General features: G+C 41.7%; 2 protein-coding genes across 2 annotated transcripts in view; one reads left to right on the top strand and one right to left on the bottom strand.

The window, feature by feature from the left end:
- Positions 1 to 434: 434 nt before the first annotated feature.
- On the top strand, positions 435 to 17,168 carry LOC134094356 (uncharacterized). The gene is made up of 5 exons (XM_062547888.1): positions 435 to 785; positions 2,217 to 2,557; positions 3,082 to 3,699; positions 6,377 to 6,583; positions 17,088 to 17,168. Exons 1-4 carry the CDS (start codon positions 542 to 544, stop codon positions 6,473 to 6,475), a joined length of 1,302 nt encoding a protein of 433 aa, XP_062403872.1. The 5' UTR covers positions 435 to 541; the 3' UTR covers positions 6,476 to 6,583; positions 17,088 to 17,168.
- Positions 9,868 to 25,059, bottom strand: part of LOC134080306 (NACHT, LRR and PYD domains-containing protein 12-like) — a 32,170-nt gene continuing 16,978 nt past the window's right edge. Inside the window, exons 9-13 of the mRNA XM_062536706.1 lie at positions 17,720 to 17,893; positions 17,067 to 17,237; positions 15,562 to 15,735; positions 14,904 to 14,959; positions 9,868 to 13,308 (exon numbers count right to left, since the gene is read on the bottom strand). Coding sequence (XP_062392690.1) covers positions 12,770 to 13,308; positions 14,904 to 14,959; positions 15,562 to 15,735; positions 17,067 to 17,237; positions 17,720 to 17,893 — 1,114 coding nt within the window. The 3' untranslated portion in view covers positions 9,868 to 12,769. The remainder of the gene's footprint in view (positions 13,309 to 14,903; positions 14,960 to 15,561; positions 15,736 to 17,066; positions 17,238 to 17,719; positions 17,894 to 25,059) is intronic.

The following is a 25,059-nucleotide window of genomic DNA, read 5'->3' on the forward strand; positions in this document are numbered from 1 at the left end:
CGCAGTCTGAACATCGTTTCTTGGCAGATGCTGTGTGCTCATGAAAGTGCAGTAGGCCTCTTTGAACATCAGGCATGTCAATTTCACACCAAGAGTGTTTGAGATGAACGACACACTCTGGTTAAGTGTCCAAATTGAGCATTCCCTTCATGGATTTCAATGAGGCCTAATGCAAATATTTTGTTGGATTTGCTCCTTTTTGCTGCCAATGACATATTTGGCCTTTCTCGAATTGCATACGTCTTCTATCTACAGAGCACTATTTTGGCCAATGTAGCCAACCCACGTTTTTCACTTGGAAAATGGGCATTTTGGGGAAGTTCTTCAAACTGCCACTCTTGCCTTGCGACTTGCCCTCTTGGAATTCATGAGGCATTCCTGGGGGGAAAAGGATGTGACATCACGTTACGTTACCACCTGAACGACCCGCCATATTTCCTGTGGCTCGCAGAGCCAGTTGGTTTGCTGGAACAAAGTTGCAAGTTTTACTAAATTGTTAAAACGTTTCTTCAACGCTAAGATTTTGTATGTCGGAGTCGCAATGGGAGGCAATCAATGCTGCGTTATAAGCTGCAAGGCTACATCCCACGACCACCAGGGCAAGAAACTGGACAACGGGTTATCTTTCTACCGCTTCCCGGCGTGGAAGCAGACCGGAGGGACCCAACTCTCGGACATAACAAAGAGGCGTCGCATGGCGTGGATAGCCGCGGTGGAACGCTCCGACTTAACTTTCGACAAAATCCCCGTATCGGTGAAGGTGTGCTCGCGGCATTTCGAGTCTGGTGAGTTTAGCCCTGCAAAATCGGCTACATGTGTATCTAAATTCAGCAAACTAGTGTCTTTGTTTCATTACGTTCTATATCGTTGAGCTTGTTGTGAGCTGGTAAGTATGTATCATTATCCAACCATGTTTGTGCACAAACTGTGAAAACACTTCACGCATGTTTTGGAAGTTGATTTCCGCCACATATCCGCCCATTCAGTCTACCGCATGCGCGCAAAATAAGAGGTAGGCAGGCATGTCAGTCATTTAGCTGGAGTCTTGATTGGTTAATGCCGTAGGACCGCCTTGTTGTTTAGAACTGAGGGCTGAGTTGAGTGTCTACTCTAGCCTTCAAAGCAAATAGCCCAAAAAACTGGCTTTTCCAAGAGCAATCTTAAAAAACAAATTGTTCTATGATTTCGGATTTGGACGACATGTTTGGTCGCAACAGTGTGCAACAATGTGCATTTCAGGTAGGCCTCTCGTTTTGGTGGGCGTGTCAGAGGGCTCTATCCTATCAGAAATGGAAGTACCAGTGTGTACCTAAATCGGTACAAATGCTTGTCGCTGGGGCAGTACCCTTTTGAAGTACAATAATGTACCCCTAATGCAGGTACTGTTTGGTACCCTAGCCATTTGTACCCATCAAGGTACACTTGTGTACCTGCAATGACCGAAATGTACCTGTATATATCATTACAGCATAGCAGCCTTAAAAGGTACTAATCTGTACTTTAAGGGTACGACCCCAGTGAAAATTTAAGGTGGTATAATTGAAATGTATTCACATGTATTCAATTTGATTCCGTTAACAGTATTCAATATTTACAAACTGAATTTCGATAAATTGCAACTACATCTTACCTCTGAATAGCGTTGCCTCCTGTTCCACAAAGATTATGCCAGCACCACAGCACGTTTCCCCACACCAAGCTCCTCTGCTGAAAACTGCTCCATTACTTTGAGTGAGACGAAAAAGTAACGGTTGCTCCCGAATCTCCTCCCCTATCAACTTCTGAGTGACAGTCCATGGGCTTTTTGTACCCATAGGTACAATATGGTCCCTTGGTGAAAAGGTACATTATGTATGTACCCGAAATGGTACCTATTAGTACCAATACAAGGTACAGGGTCAAATTTGTACTTGAAAGAACGAAAATGTACCCCAACCGTACCCCTATTTTTGAGAGTGTATCCTATCTGCATCAAACTATGACAACTTTAATGTTGCCCCTCCCATAAAAAAAAAAGGGAAATCATTGTTCCTTAAAATCACTGAACCACAATAAGCCGTATAACCTGTCAGTATGTTGATCCACATAATTTAAACATTTGGCTGAAGATCTTAAGCTTTAAATCTATTCTGTTTGTTTGTAACTCCACTGGGATGTCTTTTTGTAACCCCTGGCGATGTCCATGTTGATGTTCTGTGGTGTGTGTCTGCGCTCAGGTCAGCCAGCCAATGAGATGCTTGAGGACGACCCCGACTGGACGCCACACCTGCACCTGAAGCAGGACGACGAGCCCAGCGACGCCACCACCACCACCCCTGGCGAAGACGGAGACCAGCTACAGGAGCCCAGCCAGGACAATCAGAACGGCGGCGGGGAGCCGGAGTGGAAGCGGGCGAAGCGGTCCGGTTCCGGTTCTGGGTCGGGGTCGGAGGAGTGCGAGTTCTGCTCGGTGCGGCGGGACCAGATCAACCGGCTGCTGGCGGAGAACCAGGAGCTGCGCTACGAGCTGGAGCGCCGTCGCTACGACGAGCTCTCCCTGGAGGAGGACGACGAGAAGGTGTGATCTTTTTATTATTATTATTTATTTATTTAGTTTTACATGATTCTACCTTGATTTATGCTTACTTTTTTGTTTTATTATGATCTGTTTTAATTACCCGTTGTCCATCTATGCTTTTATCTGCTATATGTTTGGTTTTAGTCTTTTATGTTTTCTTGTTAATTATTCTTTATTTTTAAATGATTTTACCTTGATTTTTTTATGCTCTCTTTTTATGTTTTATTATGATCTTTTTTTAAATTACTCTTTGCCCATCTATGATTTTATCTGCTATTACTGTTTGGTTTTGTTCATGTAAAGCACATTGAATGACCTCTGTGTATGAAATGCGCTATACAAAGAAACTTGACTTGTCTTGCTATTGGCTGCTCCTCCCTGACAATGCAACAAGCTTGTTTCTGATTGGCTATTCTACATATAAAGAGACTTGCTATTGGCTGCTCCCCCCTGACAATGCAACAAGCTTGTTTCTGATTGGCTATTCTACATATAAAGAGGCTTGCTATTGGCTTGACTTGCAGGTGCGCTACTACACGGGGCTGCAGTGCTTCGCCGTGCTCATGGGCGTCCTGCAGCACATCCTGCCCCACCTGCCCGACGACGAGGCCGACCGCCGGCGACGACGCAGCTACTACCACCGCGTCTACGACTCCGCCTCCTCCGACGACGACGACGACGAGGACCACCGCGCCTCCGCCACGGATACGACCTCCACGACCCGTCTCTCGCCCTTCCAGAAGCTTCTCCTGACGCTGATGCGTCTGCGTCTCGACTTGCCCGTGGGCCACCTGTCGCACCTGTTCGGCGTCACCCCGGAGACGGTGGCGCGGACGTTCCGGGCGACGGTGCGGGCGCTTTACGCCCAGCTGGGCCCGCTGGTGGCGCTGCCCGACCGGGGCAGCCTCCTGGCCGGCGTGCCCGTGGAGTGGGCCTCGTCCCTGGGGGCGGGCCGCGCCGCGCTGCTGCTGCTGGACTGCCTGGAGGTGCCCATCCAGAGGCCCAACAGCGCCACGGGCCGCGAGCAGACCTACTCCAGCCAGCGCCACACCTACACCATGAAGTACCTGCTCGCCATCACGCCGCAGGGCGCCATCGCCTTCATCTCGCCCGCCGTGGGGGGGCGCGCCAACGACATGCAGGTAGATTGGCACGCTTCCGTCTGACTTTATTTATCAATCGACTTTATTGATCCAAGATACAGGCCACCGACATGCAGGTAGATTGGCACGCTTCCGTCTGACGTTATTAGTGATACGCTTCCGTCTGACTTTATTGATCAATCGACTTTATTGATCCAAGATACGGGCCACCCACATGCAGGTAGATTGGCACGCTTCCGTCCGACTTTATTCATCAATCGACTTTATTGATCCAAGATACGGGCCACCCACATGCAGGTAGATTGATACGCTTCCGTCTGACTTTATTCATCAATCGACTTTATTGATCCAAGATACAGGCCACCCACATGCAGGTAGATTGGCACGCTTCCGTCTGACTTTATTCAACAATCGACTCTATTGATCCAAGATACAGGCCACCCACATGCAGGTAGATTGGCACGCTTCCGTCTGACTTTATTCAACAATCGACTCTATTGATCCAAGATACAGGCCACCCACATGCAGGTAGATTGGCACGCTTCCGTCTGACTTTATTCATCAATCGACTTTATTGATCCAAGATACAGGCCACCCACATGCAGGTAGATTGGCACGCTTCAGTCTGACTTTATTCATCAATCGACTTTATTGATCCAAGATACGGGCCACCCACATGCAGGTAGAGTAATACGCTTCCGTCTGACTTTATTTATCCAACATACAGGCCACCAACATGCAGGTAGATTGGCACGCTTCCGTCTGACTTTATTCAACAATCGACTCTATTGATCCAAGATACAGGCCACCCACATGCAGGTAGATTGGCACGCTTCCGTCTGACTTTATTCAACAATCGACTCTATTGATCCAAGATACAGGCCACCCACATGCAGGTAGATTGGCACGCTTCCGTCTGACTTTATTCATCAATCGACTTTATTGATCCAAGATACAGGCCACCCACATGCAGGTAGATTGGCACGCTTCCGTTCCGTCTGACTTTATTCATCAATCGACTTTATTGATCCAAGATACAGGCCACCCACATGCAGGTAGATTGATACGCTTCAGTCTGACTTTATTCAACAATCGACTTTATTGATCCAAGATACAGGCCACCCACATGCAGGTAGATTGATACGCTTCCGTCTGACTTTATTAGTGATACGCTTCAGTTGAACTTTATTTATCCAACATACGGGCCACCGACATGCAGGTAGAGTAATACGCTTCCGTCTGACTTTATTCATCAATCGACTTTATTGATCCAAGATACAGGCCACCCACATGCAGGTAGATTGGCACGCTTCCGTCTGACTTTATTCAACAATCGACTTTATTGATCCAAGATACAGGCCACCCACATGCAGGTAGATTGGCACGCTTCCGTCTGACTTTATTCATCAATCGACTTTATTGATCGAAGATACGGGCCACCCACATGTAGGTAGATTGGCACGCTTCCGTCTGACTTTATTCATCAATCGACTTTATTGATCCAAGATACAGGCCACCCACATGCAGGTAGATTGGCACGCTTCCGTCTGACGTTATTCATCAATCGACTTTATTGATCCAACATACGGGCCACCCACATGCAGGTAGATTGATACGCTTCCGTCTGACTTTATTAGTGATACGCTTCACTTGAACTTTATTTATCCAAGATACAGGCCACCCACATGCAGGTAGATTGGCACACTTCCGTCTGACTTTATTCATCAATCGACTTTATTGATCCAAGATACGGGCCACCCACATGCAGGTAGATTGGCACGCTTCCGTCTGACTTTATTTATCCAACATACGGGCCACCGACATGCAGGTAGATCACATCGGTCGAACTGAATTTATTTATCAATCGACTTTATTTATCCAACATACGTGCCACCGACATGCAGGTCGATCACTTCAGTTGGACTATTGATCAGTGGACTTTATCACTTTTTGGTCAAACTTAACTTATCAGTCAACTTTATTTATCCACGATGCAAGTAGCCTTTTCAGTCCGTCTATAATTTTGTTTATCAGTCAACTTTATTGATCCAAGATACAGGCCACCGACATGCAGGTAGATTGACACACTACAGTCTGACTTTATTTATTGATCAACTTAATCACACTTCAGTCTGTCCTTATTCATCAATCGACTTTACTGATCCAAGACACGGGCCACCGACAAGGAGGTAGATTGGCACACTTGGATACAAGTAGCCTCTTCAATCTGGCCATATAACTTTATTTATCTGTCAACCGACATGGACACACTTCAGACTAACTTTATTCATCAATCGAAATCAGGATAATCCACTTTAGTCTATAGAACTTTGATATCTGCAGCAGTCGATAGTGCAGTATACAATGAGCAACTTCAGTCTGTCTATGAGACTTCAATTGTGTACATCTCAGTTGTGTTTCATATGCTGCTCCTCCATCACACTGGTGTGTTAATATGGGATTAGATAACTGTTCTCCCATCCTCATGGCGTTGATATGGGATTAAAGATAACTGTGCTCCCTTCCTCATGGCGTTGATATGGGATTAAAGATAGCTGTTCTCCCATCCTCATGGCGTTGATATGGGATTAAAGATAACTGTGCTCCCATCCTCATGGCGTTGATATGGGATTAAAGATAGCTGTGCTCCCATCCTCATGCTGTTATTATGGGATTAGAGCTAACTGTACCCCCTGTCGTCACGGTAACGCTGCAGGTGGCGGAGGCCAGCGGGATCCTGGAGCGGCTGTCGAGCGGCGACTACGTGCTGGCGGAGCGAGGCTTCGAGCTCAAGGAGAACGCGGGCCTCATGTGAGCGCAGGTGAAGTCCTCCGCCTTCGGGAAGGGCCGGCGCCAGTTCGACGTGAAGAGCGAGGAGGAGACGCGGGCACAGGTGGCACACCTACGAGGGCACCTGCAGCAGGTACAGCCACTTTATATATGCGTTATTTATTTATATAAAGCCACTTTATATATGCTATTTAAATATATATAAATATATGTACGAGCGCACCTGCAGCAGGTAAAGCCACTTTATATATGCGTTATTTATTTATATAAAGCCACTTTATATATGCTTTATTTAAATATATATAAATATATGTACGAGCGCACCTGCAGCAGGTAAAGCCACTTTATATATGCGTTATTTATAAATATATACGAGGGCACCTGCAGCAGGTACAGCCACTTTATATATGCGTTATTTATACATATATACGAGCGCATCTGCAGCAGGTAAAGCCACTTTATATATGCGTTATTTATATACGAGCTCACCTGCAGCAGGTAAAGCCACTTTATTTATGCGTTATTTATAAATATATATACGAGCGCACCTACAGCACATAAAGCCACTTTATATATGCGTTATTTATACGAGCGCACCTGCAGCAGGTAAAGCCACTTTATATATGTGTTATTTATATACGAGCTCACCTGCAGCAGGTAAAGCCACTTTATTTATGCGTTATTTATAACTATATATACGAGTGTACCTGCAGCACGTAAAGCCACTTTATATGCGTTATTTATGCATATAAATATATATGAGCTCACCTGCAGCAGGTAAAGCCACTTTATATATGCTCCACTCTGCACTCTACAGTAGTAATAATAGTAGCACTTTACATTACAGATCAGTAATAAGTGGGTAATGTTATGGTAATATGCTTCACTCTGCACTCTACAATAAAGTGCAGCAAGCTCACTCACTAGCTTAGGACCTCAAAGTTCTTTTGTACTCAACACAAAACGTCAAAAAATAAAAGTCTTGAATCCAAAATTCTTCGTTCGTCTGTTTATTTATACTCAAATGAAATCATACAGCATAAAAAACATAGAGTATTTACTTTTCATAAATTCACTGTGCTATTGTTCTGCGTAGTGTAGTGTGGGTCAAAAGACTGTGTTGCTCTAAAGTCCAGCAGCTTCTGACTGTTTCACGGAGTTCTATATTTTTATACTTCATCTAACAGCCAATCAAATTACACTATTCTGAATCACTGATGAACTGTTTACATCCAACACAGGTTTTCTTAGGTATTACAAAATAATAAATATTAATTCCATAGAAATGGCTTCAACAAGTAGTAAACACTAACTTCTGAAATTCAATATCGTACAGATACCTTTTGATACCATTTTTAACTATACTTAGTGGTCGTAGTGGTTAAAATATGGACAATTGGTGACCTAGTAATATTGTCTCCTCCAATTTAGCTAGACAGATATATATTTTATTATATTTTATTTTATTTATTATATTTATTTTATTTTATTTCTTACTTAACTGCTTTAACAAATCAGTTGTGTGAGTGTGATATATGCCCATAATCTCCCCCCCTCAATACATCATTCAGTATTATTCATGTTATTGCATATCACCCCCACTAGATGGCAGTGTAAGACAAGGAATGAGTTGCAGTGTTGGCATTACAGTTTTTTCCTATCGCTAAAACACAATTTTGAAAACTCGCACACAATTTTGAAAATTCACACACAATTTACAAAACCACACCCCAAATTGCAAAATGCGTGGATGGATGAATGTCGCAAAGTGTGGGTATTTAGGTGGATGAAAGTTGGTGGGTGTGGATATATGGTTGGATGGATGAATGTGTGCTGATGTGAGTGGGGGAGTGAATGTGGGGTTTGTGAGGATGGATGGATGTAGACCTGCAGATGGGAGCAAAAAGAAGGGTCAAAAGGGTGGGTGGGGTGGAGTACATGAAACAGTGTGTGTGTGGTTTTTATTTACTTTAATTTTCTTATTTATTAATTAATTATTTTATTTATTTTTTCTATGTACCGTTTTCTTATGTCTGTTTTGAAATAATCACAAGTGGGGGAAAAAAAAGAAAAACTGAAAATGTGTTTATAAATGAATGATTGTTCTGAACTTGAATGAACTTGAATGAACTTTGAATGAACACAAAAAAAAAAAAAAAAAAAAAAAAAAATTGCAAAATACCTATAATCTACCTAGCAAAATGAAGCACTGCAACCAAAACTGCATATAACGTTACCAAAATCAAACTTTTGCACCACATGGCACACACTTCATTCACAAGATTTGTGTCTAACCAAATACACACTGTTGGTCATAATGAAAAACACTCTTATCTTTAGTATGCTTTGCCATAATACTAAAATAGTTTAAATTGCATGAAGTTCTTTACGTGCACATGAATATTTGCAGATACAGATGCATGCTGTTCAAACTTTCTTTTCACCAAACAAGTCAGTGCAACATATGCACAGCAAGTATATTTACTGTATTGGACTCCCTTCCCCTCTCATTCTCACTCTCCCTCTCCCTCTTCTCTCTCCCTGCAATGTCTTCCATTTTTGTTGTAAAAAAGGTGCTCGTTGTTCAAATGTTTCACTGTATTGTTTTTCTCTTTGTAAAGCACATTGGGTTGCTCTGCTGGACAAAATGTGCTATATAAATAAAGTTGCCATGCCTTACCTTACCTGTGGTCTTTTCATAGTGCTTACTACCTGATGGAAGTGTTATAAATTAAGCATTGAGGTGTTTGGCTAGGTGGCACACGTATTGGTCAATTAGCTCATGTGTGTTATCTTGGATGGCATTGTTTTGAAACTGCAAACATGTGACTTTATGTCAGAGTTTTGTGTCTCATGCAGAAAACCGTGTTCAGTGCATGCAAAAAGTGCCATTTTGCATTAAAAAGTGCCATTTTGCATTGCAAAATGTGTGTAAAGCTGAAAATGTGTTTAGACATTATATCTTGTTATGTTACAGAAAACAATGAAACAAAGAAAATGACAACAGATTCATCACATGTCCTTTCACAATCTTTATTCATACATTTTAAAGTAAAAACACATTTTATTTACATATTTGAAAAACAAGCATGTTCTTTAGTTCTGTGTCAAAACATACTGTATAGAAATAATTTTCAAAGAGATTCAGCAAATAACTAAACTTTAGGGAGAACAACACATGAGGTTGTGTTGCTGATTTTTTTTTTTAATTTACACATTCATTTTAGGAAAAACGCAAAATATGAAGAAAACATTATCAGCATTATCAGCAGGTGTTCCTGCAGCATGCTCAACTGCCAGGGCCACAGATCAAGCACCGGGTGCTTACATCACAATGCATGTTGCTACGGTTACGTGGTTACTGCGGAATGTTGCGCAGTGTCTTGTGTTGATGAATTCATGTTTGAATTTTGGCAGTTTCATACACACACACACACACACACACACACACACACACACACACACACACACACACACACACACACACACACACACAAAGAGAAGCAGAAGAGGGAAAAGGGAGAAAACAGGAGGAGGAGGAGTAGGACGGGGAGAGGAGACAGAGAAAGAATGAAGGATCAGAAAGAGATGAAGAGGAGAAAGGGAGAAAAAGAGGGAGTAGAGAGTAGTGCTGGGCGGTATGGCCAAAAATGTATATCACGGTATTTTTCAAAATTCTGACGGTTTCACGGTATATGACGGTATTTTTTTTCCTTGCATAATCAGGTGTTCGCAACATTTTCTATGGGTTGACCAAGGAATTACTGCAGTAGATTGACTTAGGATGGCCTATTTTACTGTCATGATGAGTGAATATTGTAGAATAATTCCACACTAGTAGTAGTATTACAGGTTGTATGGCCATGATGCTGTTTACAAAGAGGCACTCATGATTCTAATGGGCAATTGCAGTCAAAATACAGAACTTTTACTATGCAAATTGCACAAACCTACACAAAAAGTAGTGCAATACTAGTTCAAGCCCAAGTACACTGTTTTCAAGTAAATATAAAAAGGAAATATAAAGCAAGTGTGACTAAGTGAAGAGACTGCTCCGCTAATATGCCTACTCTGTCAAATAGGCCCATCAAAATCATGCCGTGCTGTTATTGTGTGCTCTACACATAACATTAGTGGTAGGCTAACGTTTACAGAATTCACGTGGATGTCTTGTTAGCCTATCAAGTTACGGTTCGCTAAGCAAAATGTAAACACAAAAGTTCGTTTCAGTGCACTGATGACAGTCAAGATCATGACTAACTAACCAGCTAGTATTGTTCAGTTCATGTCTGTAACATGCTTTACTTTCTATTTAGATAATTTCAGCGAATGTTATTAAGGTAAGATGAATTATAAGATCATAAAGCTTTCCTGTGTTCGGTGGGTTCGCCTACTTGCCAGCTAGCTAGTTACAGCGGTGAACAATCTTTTTTTTTTGCCTACTGGAAAATCCCTTTCAATGTAGGTTATTAAGACCAGTAACGCTTTTCTTTAACTAGGGGAACAATTTAAGGTATTCTGTGCAACACCCGTAAATAAATCCCTTAGCAAAGGAACAAATAAGCCTTCTGCATCATTATTAACCCTATGAGCCCTAAGGTGTTTTTAGAGCATTTTCACTACCTCTAGTTAGAAGCATTTATCCTGGTCATTGTAAGTGCCATTCACACATGCTACATATTGTTTTTTTCAGCACAGTCTAGGCTATCCAGATCTGCCACAATGTAATGTATAAATACTTGCATTGATTTGATTTAGATTTTTAAATAATAAAAAGTTGAAAAGCGTACTATACAAATTCTTATATTTTGATGTGTATCTCACCACAGCAAGCTCACATCTCGACAAAACTTACATGGTTATGTAGGCCTGACTGTCCTGAACACGGCAATATAAGAACCATGGTGGAGGTATACTTTGGGGCTGAGCAACTTACAGAAATATGTGGTGTGTGCCTTCCAGAAATAAATGGCAATTTTTATTTAGTGATGAAAAAAATACTTTTTGGCACTTTTTGCACTCCATATTTGTGACACTAGCTGATCTGACATGACTTGTTTGCGGTAGCACACATGACGTGCACAGATGATGATTCTCTATAATATTTGTTTTACCGCATTGCAATGAACAAAGTAAAGGCAAAAAGTGTTTATTTGTCAAACAAATTTGGATGCAATATGAGTCTTGAATTGGATACCATACAGGAGTGTGCTAGGATCTCAAAACCGTGTTATGAACGTGACTTGTCATGGAGAAACACATGATAACATTGGATTATGAACATAGGCTATTCCACACAAAAACACGAGGTAAGTGGAGCTAAATGAAGTTATTATTTTGCTGTCACTTCGTCTGTTTTATGGCCTAGAAGGTTGTATTTGGTATCTGTGGATAGCTCTAGCTCTCCTCTTTCATCTGACATGCGTGCCAAATCTTTTTGATCGCGATTTCACGAGGAAATCAAACGAGAGTAAAGGTAGCCAAAGCTATATGACATTATTATTTGTTTGTAACTTCGTCTGATTTTATCATACGAAATGATCGATGTATTTGGTATCAATGCAAAGCTCTGCTTCTCCTCTTTCATTTGATATGCGTGTCATGTCTGTGCGATGCGTGGTCCGCGAGTAATTTAAGCAAGAGTTCGGGATGCGCCGGTGAATGCAGAGCAATATAGACTGTAAATATGATATACTTTGATTTAACTTCATCATTTTATTTTATTTTCATACTTGATCGTACAGACAAGTGTCTAGTATCGTTGGAAAGCCCCGGTTCTGCTCTTTCCTGCAATATAAGTTTCATCTCGCTGTGACTAATAATAGCGGAGCAATGTAACAAAGAAAATGTGTGCGTTTTTTGACGCACTTTGCGTCCGTCGGGCTCATAGGGTTAAAGGGAGAACGTGAGGTGTCTTGTGCTACAGGCTCCACTGTTTACTTTCTCCATGCGTGTTTAGAAGCGCAACACTGAAAAGGGTCCCGTCTGAAACAATGACGCGCGACGCAGCATTCCGCCCACAGTGTAATCAAATACACCGGTATGGCGGTATATTAAAAATTCATATCATAACGAAAATATACACCGGTATTCGGTGTGAACCGGTATACCGCCCAGCACTAGTAGAGAGAGGAAGAGAGGACAGAGAGGGAGAGAGAAAGGGAGGGGAATGAGAGAGAGAAGGGAGGGGAAGTAGAGACTGAGGGAGGGGAAAGAGAGAAAGAGAGAGGGAGAGAGAGAGAGAAAGAGAGGAGAGGGGGAAAGAGACTGAGGATTGAGAGAAAGGGTGACAGGTGGATGTACCTGCTGGAGGAGGAGCTCATGTGATCTGGCACAGGGACACTGAGGAGCCATAATCACCATAATACCTAAACCCTGGACAGAGGGGCTCAGTGAATGTGGAGTGGAACGTGTGCAGGTGGGTGAGTGTATCAGAGGAGACGCTGTAGAAGGCCAGAGTGCCGGCCGGCCAGTCCAGGTGCACTCCTACTCTTCTGGAGCCGGAGGAGGGGGCAGGTATGTCAGTCTGTTCATTATTGTGCCAGACAGAGTAACTGTAATGAGAGCAGAGCAGACTCCAGGACTTGGCATTCTGTCCCATTATGACGTCAACACCCCTCCCTTTCCTCTTGATGCTTTTATAGGCCACAGATATACGAGCTCCTCCACTCCACTCAGCCTCCCAGTAGCAGCGTCCAGTCAGACCCTCTCTACACAACACCTGATCCCAGTAGTCAAATCTCTCTGGGTGTTTAGGATACGACTGCAACTCATCCACATGTGTCACCTTTCTGTTCCCCTCAGAGAGAGAGAGATATCTGCTTGCTGTGTTGGGGTCCAGTGTGAGATCACAGGCATCTGCAGACAAGAGGAGAGAACATGAGAACACACACACATACACACACACACAAACACACACAACACACACACACACACACACACATACACCACATCAAAACACACACGCAGCTACACACACTCGTCACTCAGCATCTGCAGACAAGAGGAGAGAACTGGAGAACACACACACACACACACACACCTACTCAACCTAACAGCACACAAACACACACACGCACACACACACACCTACTCACCCTACCAACACACACACACACACACACACACACACACACACACACACACACACACACACACACACACACACACACACACACACACACCATCAACACAAGTAATTATACACACTCCTGCTCACCCTACACACACACACACACACACACACACAACGTGTCAACACTAGTAATTATACACACTCCTGCTCACCCTACACACACACACACACACACACACACACACACACACACACATACACACACAGAGCTCGACAGTCCCGCCCACAGCCGATTCCGGATGTAAGAATCCAATACAATTTTTCCATTGACAACTGGAGAATAAGCCATAAAATCGTAACCATCCATGGTAGACTTAAAACCAGCTACAGTGTGACTAAGTGATTGTACCTGCTCATATAGATGGCAAAAGTTAATGGGCCATCAACCTTGTGTTGAGAAAAAAACAAGAGAGTACTACACTACCCAACACCCTAACGTGTAAAACTGGTGAAAACAGAGCCTTTGATTGGTAGAGATCGCCGTTGCCATGGCAATCCCAAACAAACTGGCTCAACTTTTAACGCACCTATCGTCTCGCTGGAACTTCAAAACTTAAATGGCTGCAGGGCAGTCAGAACCAATGTGTGCTCTTCAGAAAAAGAACGTGTTTCTCATCTTGAAGGTTGAATTTACTCAATGGAAACGGTAGGAAGTAATCATCTTCTTTTCTCAGATTAATATGGAACCATGTTAAACTATCGTTAGGCTGCAAACGTTGGAAATGTGTGTACGTTTGCAAAGCATCACGGGATTTGAGTTCTTTAACTCGGAATTTAAAATATGTACACAGTCTTGTACCTTTGCCCTTTCTTCGTTTTTCTGATAGTTTTTTTTTTGCTCAAAATGATTTGTTGTATAAGTCACGCCGTAGCTGTTTAGCCTAAGGCATGGTCTAAAACTCTTTACATACAGATTTTTCCAGACGTCAATGGGAGAATTAATGAGAAACTTACATCCGGAATCTAAGCTCTCTCGGAGGAGGGGCGGGACTGTCGAGCTCTATTCAAGCCAACCAAAACAAACTTACAAACCTACTCAACCTACCAGCACATACTGTACTACACACACACACACAGACCCCCTCCCCCCCACACACACAAGCACCATACACACAGCTGCACACACATACATACATAGATACCCCCCCACACACACACACACTGACACACACTTGTACACACCATACCAACACACACACACACACACACACACACCCCCTCACCCTACCAAACACATGCACACACTCACATTGTTATTACAGACCCATACACATGTGCAAGCTAAAACATGTGAATGTGAATGATATTAGGAACTTACATCTCAGCAAACGTGGTCGTGCTCTGTCTAAAGCATGGGCTAAAGCGGGGTCAGTTCTGTAAGGAAAACAAAATGTCACACGCATGTACCATTTCACAGATGTCAAGATAGCTGTTTTTCTTTCTCGGAGGGAGACAATCATGAAGCCCCGACACTGCCAGTCCTGTACTTAGATTAGAGTTAGTGAGAAACCTGAGGACTCCCTCTGAATAACGGATGCACTTTCCAGCAGTGAAACTCCATTATTTAATGCATGATCAGGGACCACCAGCAACGCCTTCACAGCTCACCTGTGGGTCACTGACCACTTGTTGAGAACCCTGAATTAATGATTGGTTGTTGAACTACTTTCTTTGGTTACTGACAGTGAAAATAGGTCTAATGGATATTTAACTTCATTACATTTTGATCTACTTCATAAGTGTCCTGATATACAGAATTAATAGCCCCCCCGTCACACAATCAGAAAATAGTATTCTTTTTCCTCCTGGGAATAAACAGCTCCCTGTTCCTCTGCTCACCTCCCTGTCTTTCTGTTAATCTCACAGCCTGGAATCTGAGAGGTGTTCCACTTCACTCGGTATGAAGAAATAACTAAGGTCTCTACAATCAAGACAATTTCTAAATGTACAGCACTGGGGTTTCTTTCTGAACATACTTAAGTATCTCCAGTTTACAGACAGGATCCTCCAGTCTAGCAGATAACAGCTTCAGTCCTGATTCTCCAAGATGATTGTAGCTCAGATCCAGCTCTCTTAGATGGGAGGGGTTTGAAGTCAGAGCTGAAGCTAGAAAACCACAACCCTTCTCTGAGATGAGACAATCAGAGAGCCTGAGAGAGAGAGAGAGAGAGAGAAGGGGAGAGAGAGAGAGAGAGAGAGAGATAGAGAGAGAGAATGGGGGGAGGGTTAATATGATGACAATGATGTGAAGTATTGAAATAGCACACTCCTCCTTAAACACTTTTTTTATTGAACTGAAAGAAACATCTCCTATTAAGGTTTTGCATCTACGTACGTCATGTGACCGTTTGTTTACAACTGGTGTGGTAGTCAGCGTAGGGCTGTGCAATTAATCAAAATTATCGTGATTATGACTTCAAACAATTCTGAAAATAGCATAATCAAAATATAATTATTATTTTGCAACATTCAGTTTCATTAAATGCTCTCCTTTTGTCTCAAGTTGTCGTGTGCATTATCTTTTGACATGCATTTTTCCCTGTTGGATTATATTTAAAATTCAATGAAAACATTTGAAAAATGTACATTTTGAATATGGATGATAGTTCCAAAATCACTGAGTAATCATGTCTAATAATCGTGATCTCAATATTGAACAAAATAATTGTGATAATGACTTTTACCATAGTCGAGCGGCCCTAAGTCAGCGTGGTAGTCAGAGCCGTAGACATACAGCGGTGTTGCATTATGTTACACATAGGCCTATTGTAGTTACTACGGTTACAAATATCTCGTGGAGAAGAGGAGACATCTTTTGGACTCATTATGTGTCTAAAATCGAGGTGCCGGCTTGTTGTGCCTGTTCCATGAGGCAGCAGTGTGCTAAGGCTGCTTGCCAAATCTAGCCTGTTAATCAAATTCATGTATGAAAAAGTTAGGCTAGCCTACAAAGGTTCATTGCGTTGACTAGGCTATAGGTTGACTACCAGTCGGCGATTAAACAAAGAATCACATGACCAAAACGTCACAAGCAAAACCTTAATTCAGTACATATATGTGACATTGTTGGACAGTGGACTTCAAGGATAGCCATTATTACTACTATTATTATTATTATTATTATTATTATTATTAACAGTAATATAATACATTATATGTGTGTGTGTGTGTGTGTGTGTGTGTGTGTGTGAGAGAGAGAGAGAGACAGAGTGAAAACTAATAACATCATTAACATTTCAATAAAATACAATGCTCTAAATAATTGTTCAGGAACCTTATAAAACACACTGGCACCTCTGGCCTAATAGCAAATCACAGTCATGCTCAAGAGTTGGACTACACACGCTTGCAATATGCTTAAGCAAGATGCTTGTTTGAACAGAATTAAAAATATGGCACTTCACTCAGTATCAGTTGATGTTATATTGTCATGATTCCTCTCCCTAATCAAGAAATGTAAGATGATAACATGTATACTCACCTCAATGTGTGTATTTTGCAGTTAAAACTGGACAGTCCTTTGGAGAGAAGCTGAACTCCAGAATCCCCCAGATCATTGTGACTCAAGTCCAGCTGAAGCAGGGAGTTTGGTGATTGTAGAACTGAAGTAACAATCTCACAGGATTTATTTGTGAGTTTACAGTCAGCAAATCTGCAACAACATTTGACATAATTATGACAGAAGAACTCAACATATTACGCAAGGTTACTTTGAATCAAATTGACAACATTTTGTGAAATGCACATAAAATGATACCAGTGTAGTTGATGGTGCATTTAGATTGGCTGATTATTGATTGATTCATGATTCATTTGTTACCTGTAGTGAGGACCAGTCCTTCTGCAGTGACAGTAACAGGTCACATACTGTAGTTACTTGATCATTTAAGTGTTCTGACAATACAGTAGTAAGTGCATTTGTTTATTCAAAAGTAGAGTTGTTTTTTTGTTTAAGTCTGGCAATCAAATGTTCTGTTCTGTATATAGATGATACAGTAGGAGTTAGACTACTGAATGCAATTTCATGTGTCCTCCATCCACTTGTGTGAATGTAAGAATCAATCAATCAATCAATCAATCAATCAATCAATCCAGACTACAAACTTGATGTTTCCTGTTCTCTAGAGTACATACTTAAGTGCTTCAACTTTACGGTGAGGATCCTCTAGTGTAGCAGATAACAGTTTCTGTGCTGATTCTCCAGGATGATTGTTGCTCACATCCAGTTCATTTACACAGGAGGGGTTTAACATCAGAGCCAGAGCCAGACAAACATAACCTTCATCTGAGATGCCACACTTACTGAGTCTGAGAGAGAGATAGAGAGAGAGAGAGCGAGAGAGAGAGAGAGAGAGAGAGAGAGAGAGTTAATTTGAACTAGAGAATGTAATTCCAGGGAAATTACGAGTGCATGAAAATGCAAAAATGTATAGATACAGTAGATAATGTAGATATAGTTACTAAGGTGTAGCTAGGGTAAACATGGTGGTTGCATAGTTTAAAGAAAGCTGATAGTGTGAAGGTAAACAGTTTAAAGCTTAAACATTACAGTTCTAACTGAACTAATGATTTCTAGCAGTTGTTAAAAATGCTAACAATGCTAACCAGGTTGATTAGCTAACTTAGCTAATCATTTCTAACAGTTATGCTAAAAATGCTAACTATGCTAACAATGCTAACCAGGTTGATTAGCTAACTTAGTTAATCATTTCGGTACTTTGGGGTTAACTGTAACCATTTTCTGAGGCTGTTGAAAACGCACCAAATCACACAATGTGGTCGTTTTGGGTGTCGTGGGTTGTAATAAAGGTTGTCGACGATCAAACTGACTACTTTTTTCATTCGTTTTAAGAGTTTAAAAGAAGAATTTCTAGTTGTCTTGCCAATCGCGCTCATAGTAGCCTATCCGCTGACGTCGGGTCCCGTAACAACACAGTAGGCTACAGTTGTATGAGGCTGCTGAGCCTGTCTTGTTGGCGGTGGCCTGTTGGAGGGATTGTAAGAAAAGTTGTAATTGTCAAATCGACTCGTTCTTTTTTATTTCTTCATCTGAAGAGGAGGAGAAGAAGGATTGGCAGCGATTGCGGCCGGGGCAAAAGTATAGTGTGGAGAAAGCAGGTCCGCAGAGGTACGGCTCGCCAGCACCTGGGCTACCTTGTTGAGTTTATTATGTGGTGTCAAAACCGCAAGGATGTTTTTCCCCCACAGTATTTTGGCAGCAGCTGCCGCCAAATTCGCCAAATTCTACCCTCCTGCTTGAATCAGACCGTCATCCGCACACAAGGATGTTTTTGACAGTAGGCTAGCCTATGTTGGCAGCAATTGCTAAATTCTATCCTCCTGCTTACCCAAGCTAGAAGAAAACCAAAAACTCTCCGCTCAAACTCTTCAAATTAATTTTAAAAGTAGTCAATTTGATTGTTGACGACCTTTATTACACGCTACGACACCCAAAACGACCAAATTGTGTGATTTGATGCACGTTTTAAACAGCCTCAAAAATGGTTACAGTTAACCCCAAAGTACCATCATTTCTAGCAGTTATGTTAAAAATGCTAACTATGCTAACAATGCTAACCAGGTTGATTAGCTAACTTAGCTAATCATTTCTAACAGTTATGCTAAAAATGCTAACAATGCTAACCAGGTTGATTAGCTAACTTAGTTAATCATTTCTAGCAGTTATGCTAAAAATGCTAACTATGCTAACAATGCTAACCATGCTAACTAGCTAACTTGCTAGTGAGGACTTTTATTTTGAAACATTTGTTGCTGGGGTATCCATGATGGCCACTATCAGAAATAAAGAAGTTACTGTAGTATAATCATGTTGATTGCTATGGAAACTGTCACAAAAGCTTAATTTTAATGGTTGCTATGTTGGTTACTAGGTACGTGGAGGTTTCATATAGTTGACTGGAGGCATAGTTGATGATTACTGACAGTTGGAATGGTTGAACAGTTAAATAGTTGAGTGGTTTCAATGGTTAAAATATAGCCGCAAGCGGCGATGGCGGGCCCGAGCACCTGCGGTGCGGAGACCTGTGAGATTTCGGAATCTAACAAAGCAACATGTGCGTGTTGGTGGGCATGTGCATGATCAACACACATGCCCACCAAATTCGGTCAAGTTTCCTGAATGTATGTGTCAACCACAACAGACAACATGCTAGGTAGCGCTATAGAGTCCCTAAGCCACACCCTAGGCCAGAGCTCTATCTCTGACTATCGATAGCAATAACGCACAAGCCCACCAAATTTGGTTCATTTTCGTGAATGTGTGTGTCAACCACAACACACAATGCGCTAGGTGGCGCTATGCAGTCCATAAGACACCCTTGGCCAGATCGTGTCTCTGAATAGCTATAGCAATAACACATATGCTAACCAAATTTGGTTCATTTTCGTGAATGTATGTGTCAATCACAACAGACAATGCACTAGGTGGCGCTATAGTGTCCCTAAGCCACACCCTCAGCCAGAGCTCTGTCTCTGAATAGCGATGGCAATAACACATGTGCCCACCAAATTTGGTTCATTTTCGTGAATGTATGTTTCAACCACAACAGACAACGCACTAGGTGGCGCTATAGAGTCCCTAAGCCACACCCTAGGCCAAAGCTCTGTCTCTGACTAGCGATAGCAATAACACATAAGTCCACCAAATTTGGTTCATTTTCGTGAATGTTTGTGTCAACCACAACAGATAACGTGCTACTAGGTGGCGCTATAGAGTCCCTAAGCCACACCTTAGGCCAGAGCTCTGTCTCTGACTAGTGATAGCAATAAGACATAAGTCCACCAAATTTGGTTCATTTTCATGAATGTTTGTGTCAACCACAACAGATAATGTGCTACTAGGTGGCGCTATAGAGTCCCGAAGCCACACCTTAGGCCAGAGCTCTGTCCCTGACTAGCAGATGCAATTCCATGTGTAGCTGCCAAATTACATACAATTCCTAACCTTTTTTCTGCCTATAACACCAACTTCCTGTTTCATAATAAGACGCCATAATTCAAACCTTCGCCATTTCGATATGCTTCGAAAATTCAAAAATCTGTTCGCAATTCCTCTCGGGCAACCCCTCAAGATCATTTTACTGCTCATATGACATGATTTCGATAAACCGTCTAGGAGAAGTGTTTCAAAATACATGATGTGCAAAAATCATAATCATAATCATAACTCAAATTTGTTTAAGATTCACTATGTAGTGTAAATGTAAAACTTGTTCAGAATAATACAACACACATGTCCACCAAATTTGGTTCATTTCCGTGAATGTATGTGTCAACCACAACAGACAGCGCGGTAGGTGGCGCTAGAGAGTCCCTGAGCCACACCCTAGGCCAGGGCTCTGTCTCTGAGTATCAAATGCAATTCTACATATGCCTGCCAAATTACAAGAGTTTTGGTGCATGCCAAGTTGGTGAAACGGCCAAACGGGCTAAGAGGAAGAGAGAATAATAATAATAATAATAATAATAATCTGAGCAAAAACAATAGGGCCTTGCACCTACGGTGCAGCCACTTTCAGTGGCCGCACCTCGGTGCTCGGGCCCTAATGATTCAATAATGTATTATTGCAGTGAGGACTTTTATTTTGAAACAGTTGTGGAAAGAGGAAACGGTTAACAGGATATGTAGTCTTCACAGAGAGATTGTATGCTTTAAGCCTGAGAGAGAGAGAGCTGCTGCAGCTGGACTGGCCACCTGGCATAAGATTCTAATTGCCCTATTATGATGTCATAATGTAATGTTAAGTCTATGGGGAAATTTTAATAGTTTTTATTTAATAGTTCAAAAAGTATAAAAGTTACAAAGTTGAAAAATACATAGCTGAAGTCACCTAAGTAAGACCTACGCAGCGCAGTTTGAATGAAGTTTCTACGTTAAACGGTTGAAGCTGAATTGCACGCACAAAAACGTTAGAAGAAGAATAATCGCCTATAATAATAACTAGAAATGCAATTCCAAGGAATTACCAGTGCATGAAAATGCAAAAATAGATAGATAATGTAGATATGGTTACTAAGGTGTAGCTAGGGTAAACATGGTGGTTGCATAGTTTACAGAGAGTTGATAGTGTGAAGGTAGACAGTTTAAAGATGAAACATTCCAGTTCCAACTTAACTAATGATTTCTATTCATGTTAAAATGTTGATTAGCTAACTTAGCTAATGATTTCTAGCAGTTACGCTAAAAATGCTAATTATGCTTGCAATGCTAACTTTACTAACAATGCTAACCAGGTTGATTAGCTAACTTAACCGATGATTTCTAGCAGTTATGCTAAAAATGCTAACAATGCTAACTATGCTAACTTGCTAGTGAGGACTTTTATTTTGAAACATTTGTTGCTAGGGTATCCATGTTGGCCACTATCAGGAAACAAGAAGTTACTGCAGTATAATCATGTTGGTTGCTATGGAAACAGTCATAAACAGTTAATTTTAATGGTTGCTATGTTGGTTGCTAGGTACATGGAGGTTTCATGTAGTTGACTGGAGGCATAGTGGATGATAACTGACAGTTGGAATGGTTGAACAGTTCAATAGTTGAGTAGTTTCAATGGTTAAATGATTTAATAGTGTATTATTGCAGTGAGGACTTTTATTTTGAAACAGTTGTGGACAGAGGAAACAGTTAACAGGATATGTAGTCTTCTGAGAGACTGTATGCTTAAAGCCAGAGAAACTGTTGGTGCCCAGGTGGCCAGCCACCTGGCGTAAGATTCTAATTGCTGCCGTGATGTCATAATGAGCAATGTTAAGTCTATGGGGAAATAGCTCAATGTTAAATCTATGGGGAAATCGTTTTTTAATTCATAGTTTAAAAAGTATAAAAGTTACAAAGTTGAAAAATACAAAGCACACATGGCATAAGCAAGACCTACGCAACAACGTTTGAATGAAGTTTCTACGTTAAACGGTTGAAGCTGAATTGCGAGCGTTAGAAGAAGAAGAATAAGAAGCCTAGGAAGAACAGTACAGTGCATTTTCATGCACTGTAATAAGAAGAAACCGGATAACAGTAGAGTGCATTTTCATGCACTCTAATTACTGTTAATTCTAATTGTTAAAAAAGAGTTTGTTCTCATAGTTAAGAAATGTTATGCTGTTTTGCTTGTGCTTTGGCAACACTGTACTTACAGTCATGCTAATAAAGCAACCTTGAATTGAATTGAATTTTAAAACTATGTCACAGCAAACCCTCAGGATTCAACCACCCTTTGCTCCCGCATATTGGAATGCTGTTTTGCAATGTGGGCAGACTGTTGTAACAACTTGTAGGATAGGCCTAATTTAAAATGTTACATGCCAAATTATGTGTAACTGGGAGGATAACAAGGGTGTTAAGTAAAATATATCAAATGTTAATAAATTATTTAAATGGAGTATCAAAATGGAGTGGAATCCCATTCTCTAACATTCTGCAATTTCAATAGGATAAACATCACTTAGAACAAGTAGAATAACAAATGAATACGTGGAGTAAATTGAGGAAAACTATCACTTGTAGTACTATTCAATAATCTCATAAATAGTTTGTTTTCATACTGCTATGAGGTAGGCTATATATGCTGTGTGTGAAAATGGTCCATCAACTTTAAGTTCAGTCCATGGAGACCGACAGGCTTTTCAATAGGAATGGCCTATTCAGTTCAAATGAGTGTCTTTCAAGAAAAACCCTCTGTGCTAACTAGGCCTAGTCCGTGTTGCCTTTTATACTAGGTCGCTAAAAACAACCTGTAGCCTACCGTACGTACCTTGGATGACACACAACAAACATCTACACCAGACCCAGCAGCGGAAAGTGGTCACTGGTTGGCAGGAAGACGCGAGGCGACCGTCGCCATGAGAACCGCTGTTGAGTTGGGAACGATGGCTGCGCGCGGTGAGCTTCCAGGACCAGGATAGATCTAACGGTTTCCACTCGAGGCTTTTCCAACGTCCACCATTAACCAACGTTAATCTCCAGGGGCGGAGCTAATGGTTCACTCTAGACGGGGCGAAGACCTATAGTGGGCCCCTCCCCCCGCGTGCGTACGTGCGTGCGCGCGCGCGCGCAACAAGACTTTCAAAGCGCTGACAATATTTGTCCTTTCCACGGTTAGGTTCGTGCATGGTCCGTTAAAAAGTAGCCTTAGAGTACTAAACTACTATACTAACGTAGCTTTAAACAGGTAATGAACGTTCTGACAAGCACACCCATTCCCTACCGTGTTCTTGCCCATCTGAAATAACGCCTCTAGCTTTGCTGCCTCCATCCTTTCTGTTTTCGTTGTTTACATCCATGATGAGTCTTAAGTTAGTAAATTAGCTTAACAGTATATGGCGATAAAACAGTAAATAGGCCTATCGCCGCGTAAAAAGCAACAACAAATAGGCCTAGTCTTGCGAGCCTGCGTGCGTGCGTAACCTATTGTCTCTGCTGCTCAAACAAATTATGTGCATATAGACCTAGGCTACTTCTGACTTTGATAGTCTAACGTGTTCACTAACTTTGCAGAAAATTGTAGCCAGTTAATGGGATACTGTGCTGCATTGAGAAGTTATGCAGGCCAATTTTGCATGAATACACACACACGCACATGGGACATTTTCTCTCGTTGTTGAGCAATGCGCAATGCGTACGGCCGTACACCTGCCAGCTACTCGGTGTTTATCCCAACAGCATGTCTTTATTTAAGTCATTCCATGTTGTGCTTATTGGCTGGGGCATGTTGTTTTCTTTCATGTCCGTTTAGACTTATTGCTTGCCCGTTTAGGCTTATTGTTTTTGTTTGGTTGTTTGTTTTACAATATTAGGCAATACACCGAGGCAGGAACTCCGCTGACACTAAGTGTTGGTGACAGAGGTAGCCATACCGTACTCAGTACGGCGTACTCTATCTCAAGTTATGGCCGGGATTTATTGGCTGCGCAATAACTTAACCAACACAGCGCACATTGAATGAATTGACTGCCTTGTGCGTAAACAGCGGTGGAAATCCCGACAGTGTTTCAACTACATGAAACATAGTGAACCATCAAATACCCCCTTATTGCATTGGCCATCAGTCCAAACATTAAGCAATATAATCAAACAGTGTAAGAGTAAATTAGACCCCAAAACAAACCAAAAATGTTCTGCTTTTGATGGCATGCCGCTCCGTTCTAAATGAAACGCATGTCTCACAATAAAACGCACGTATGCAGAGCCTAATTAGCTTAAATAAAATGGGCATAATTTGAGGAGTTACAGGTAGGCCTATCTCCTGCCAACCTAGCCTATCTTCTTGTCTCTATTAAAGTTGTAGCCTACCTATTTCGTGTGTTTACAACAACATTGACATTGACATGTTCCGTGTGCGGATAGAGAGGCTTTCCAGGCTATCAGAACTTTTTTTTTTTTTTTTAACCGTTTATGTTCATCGGCGCAGCTACTACGATGCGAACTGACAGCTGTTGCCACGCATATGCTCCAGACT

Source organism: Sardina pilchardus, chromosome 1 (assembly GCF_963854185.1).
Source record: "Sardina pilchardus chromosome 1, fSarPil1.1, whole genome shotgun sequence".
In the NCBI taxonomy this organism is placed as follows: domain Eukaryota; kingdom Metazoa; phylum Chordata; class Actinopteri; order Clupeiformes; family Clupeidae; genus Sardina; species Sardina pilchardus.

Excerpts from the sequence above, each read along its gene's own strand:
- LOC134094356 (XM_062547888.1), top strand. The coding sequence starts at position 542 with ATGGGAGGCAATCAATGCTGCGTTATAAGCTGCAAGGCTACATCCCAC. Across the intron at positions 786-2,216 it reads CTCGCGGCATTTCGAGTCTG|GTCAGCCAGCCAATGAGATG; the intron begins GTGAGTTTAGCC and ends GTCTGCGCTCAG. Across the intron at positions 2,558-3,081 it reads TGGAGGAGGACGACGAGAAG|GTGCGCTACTACACGGGGCT; the intron begins GTGTGATCTTTT and ends CTTGACTTGCAG.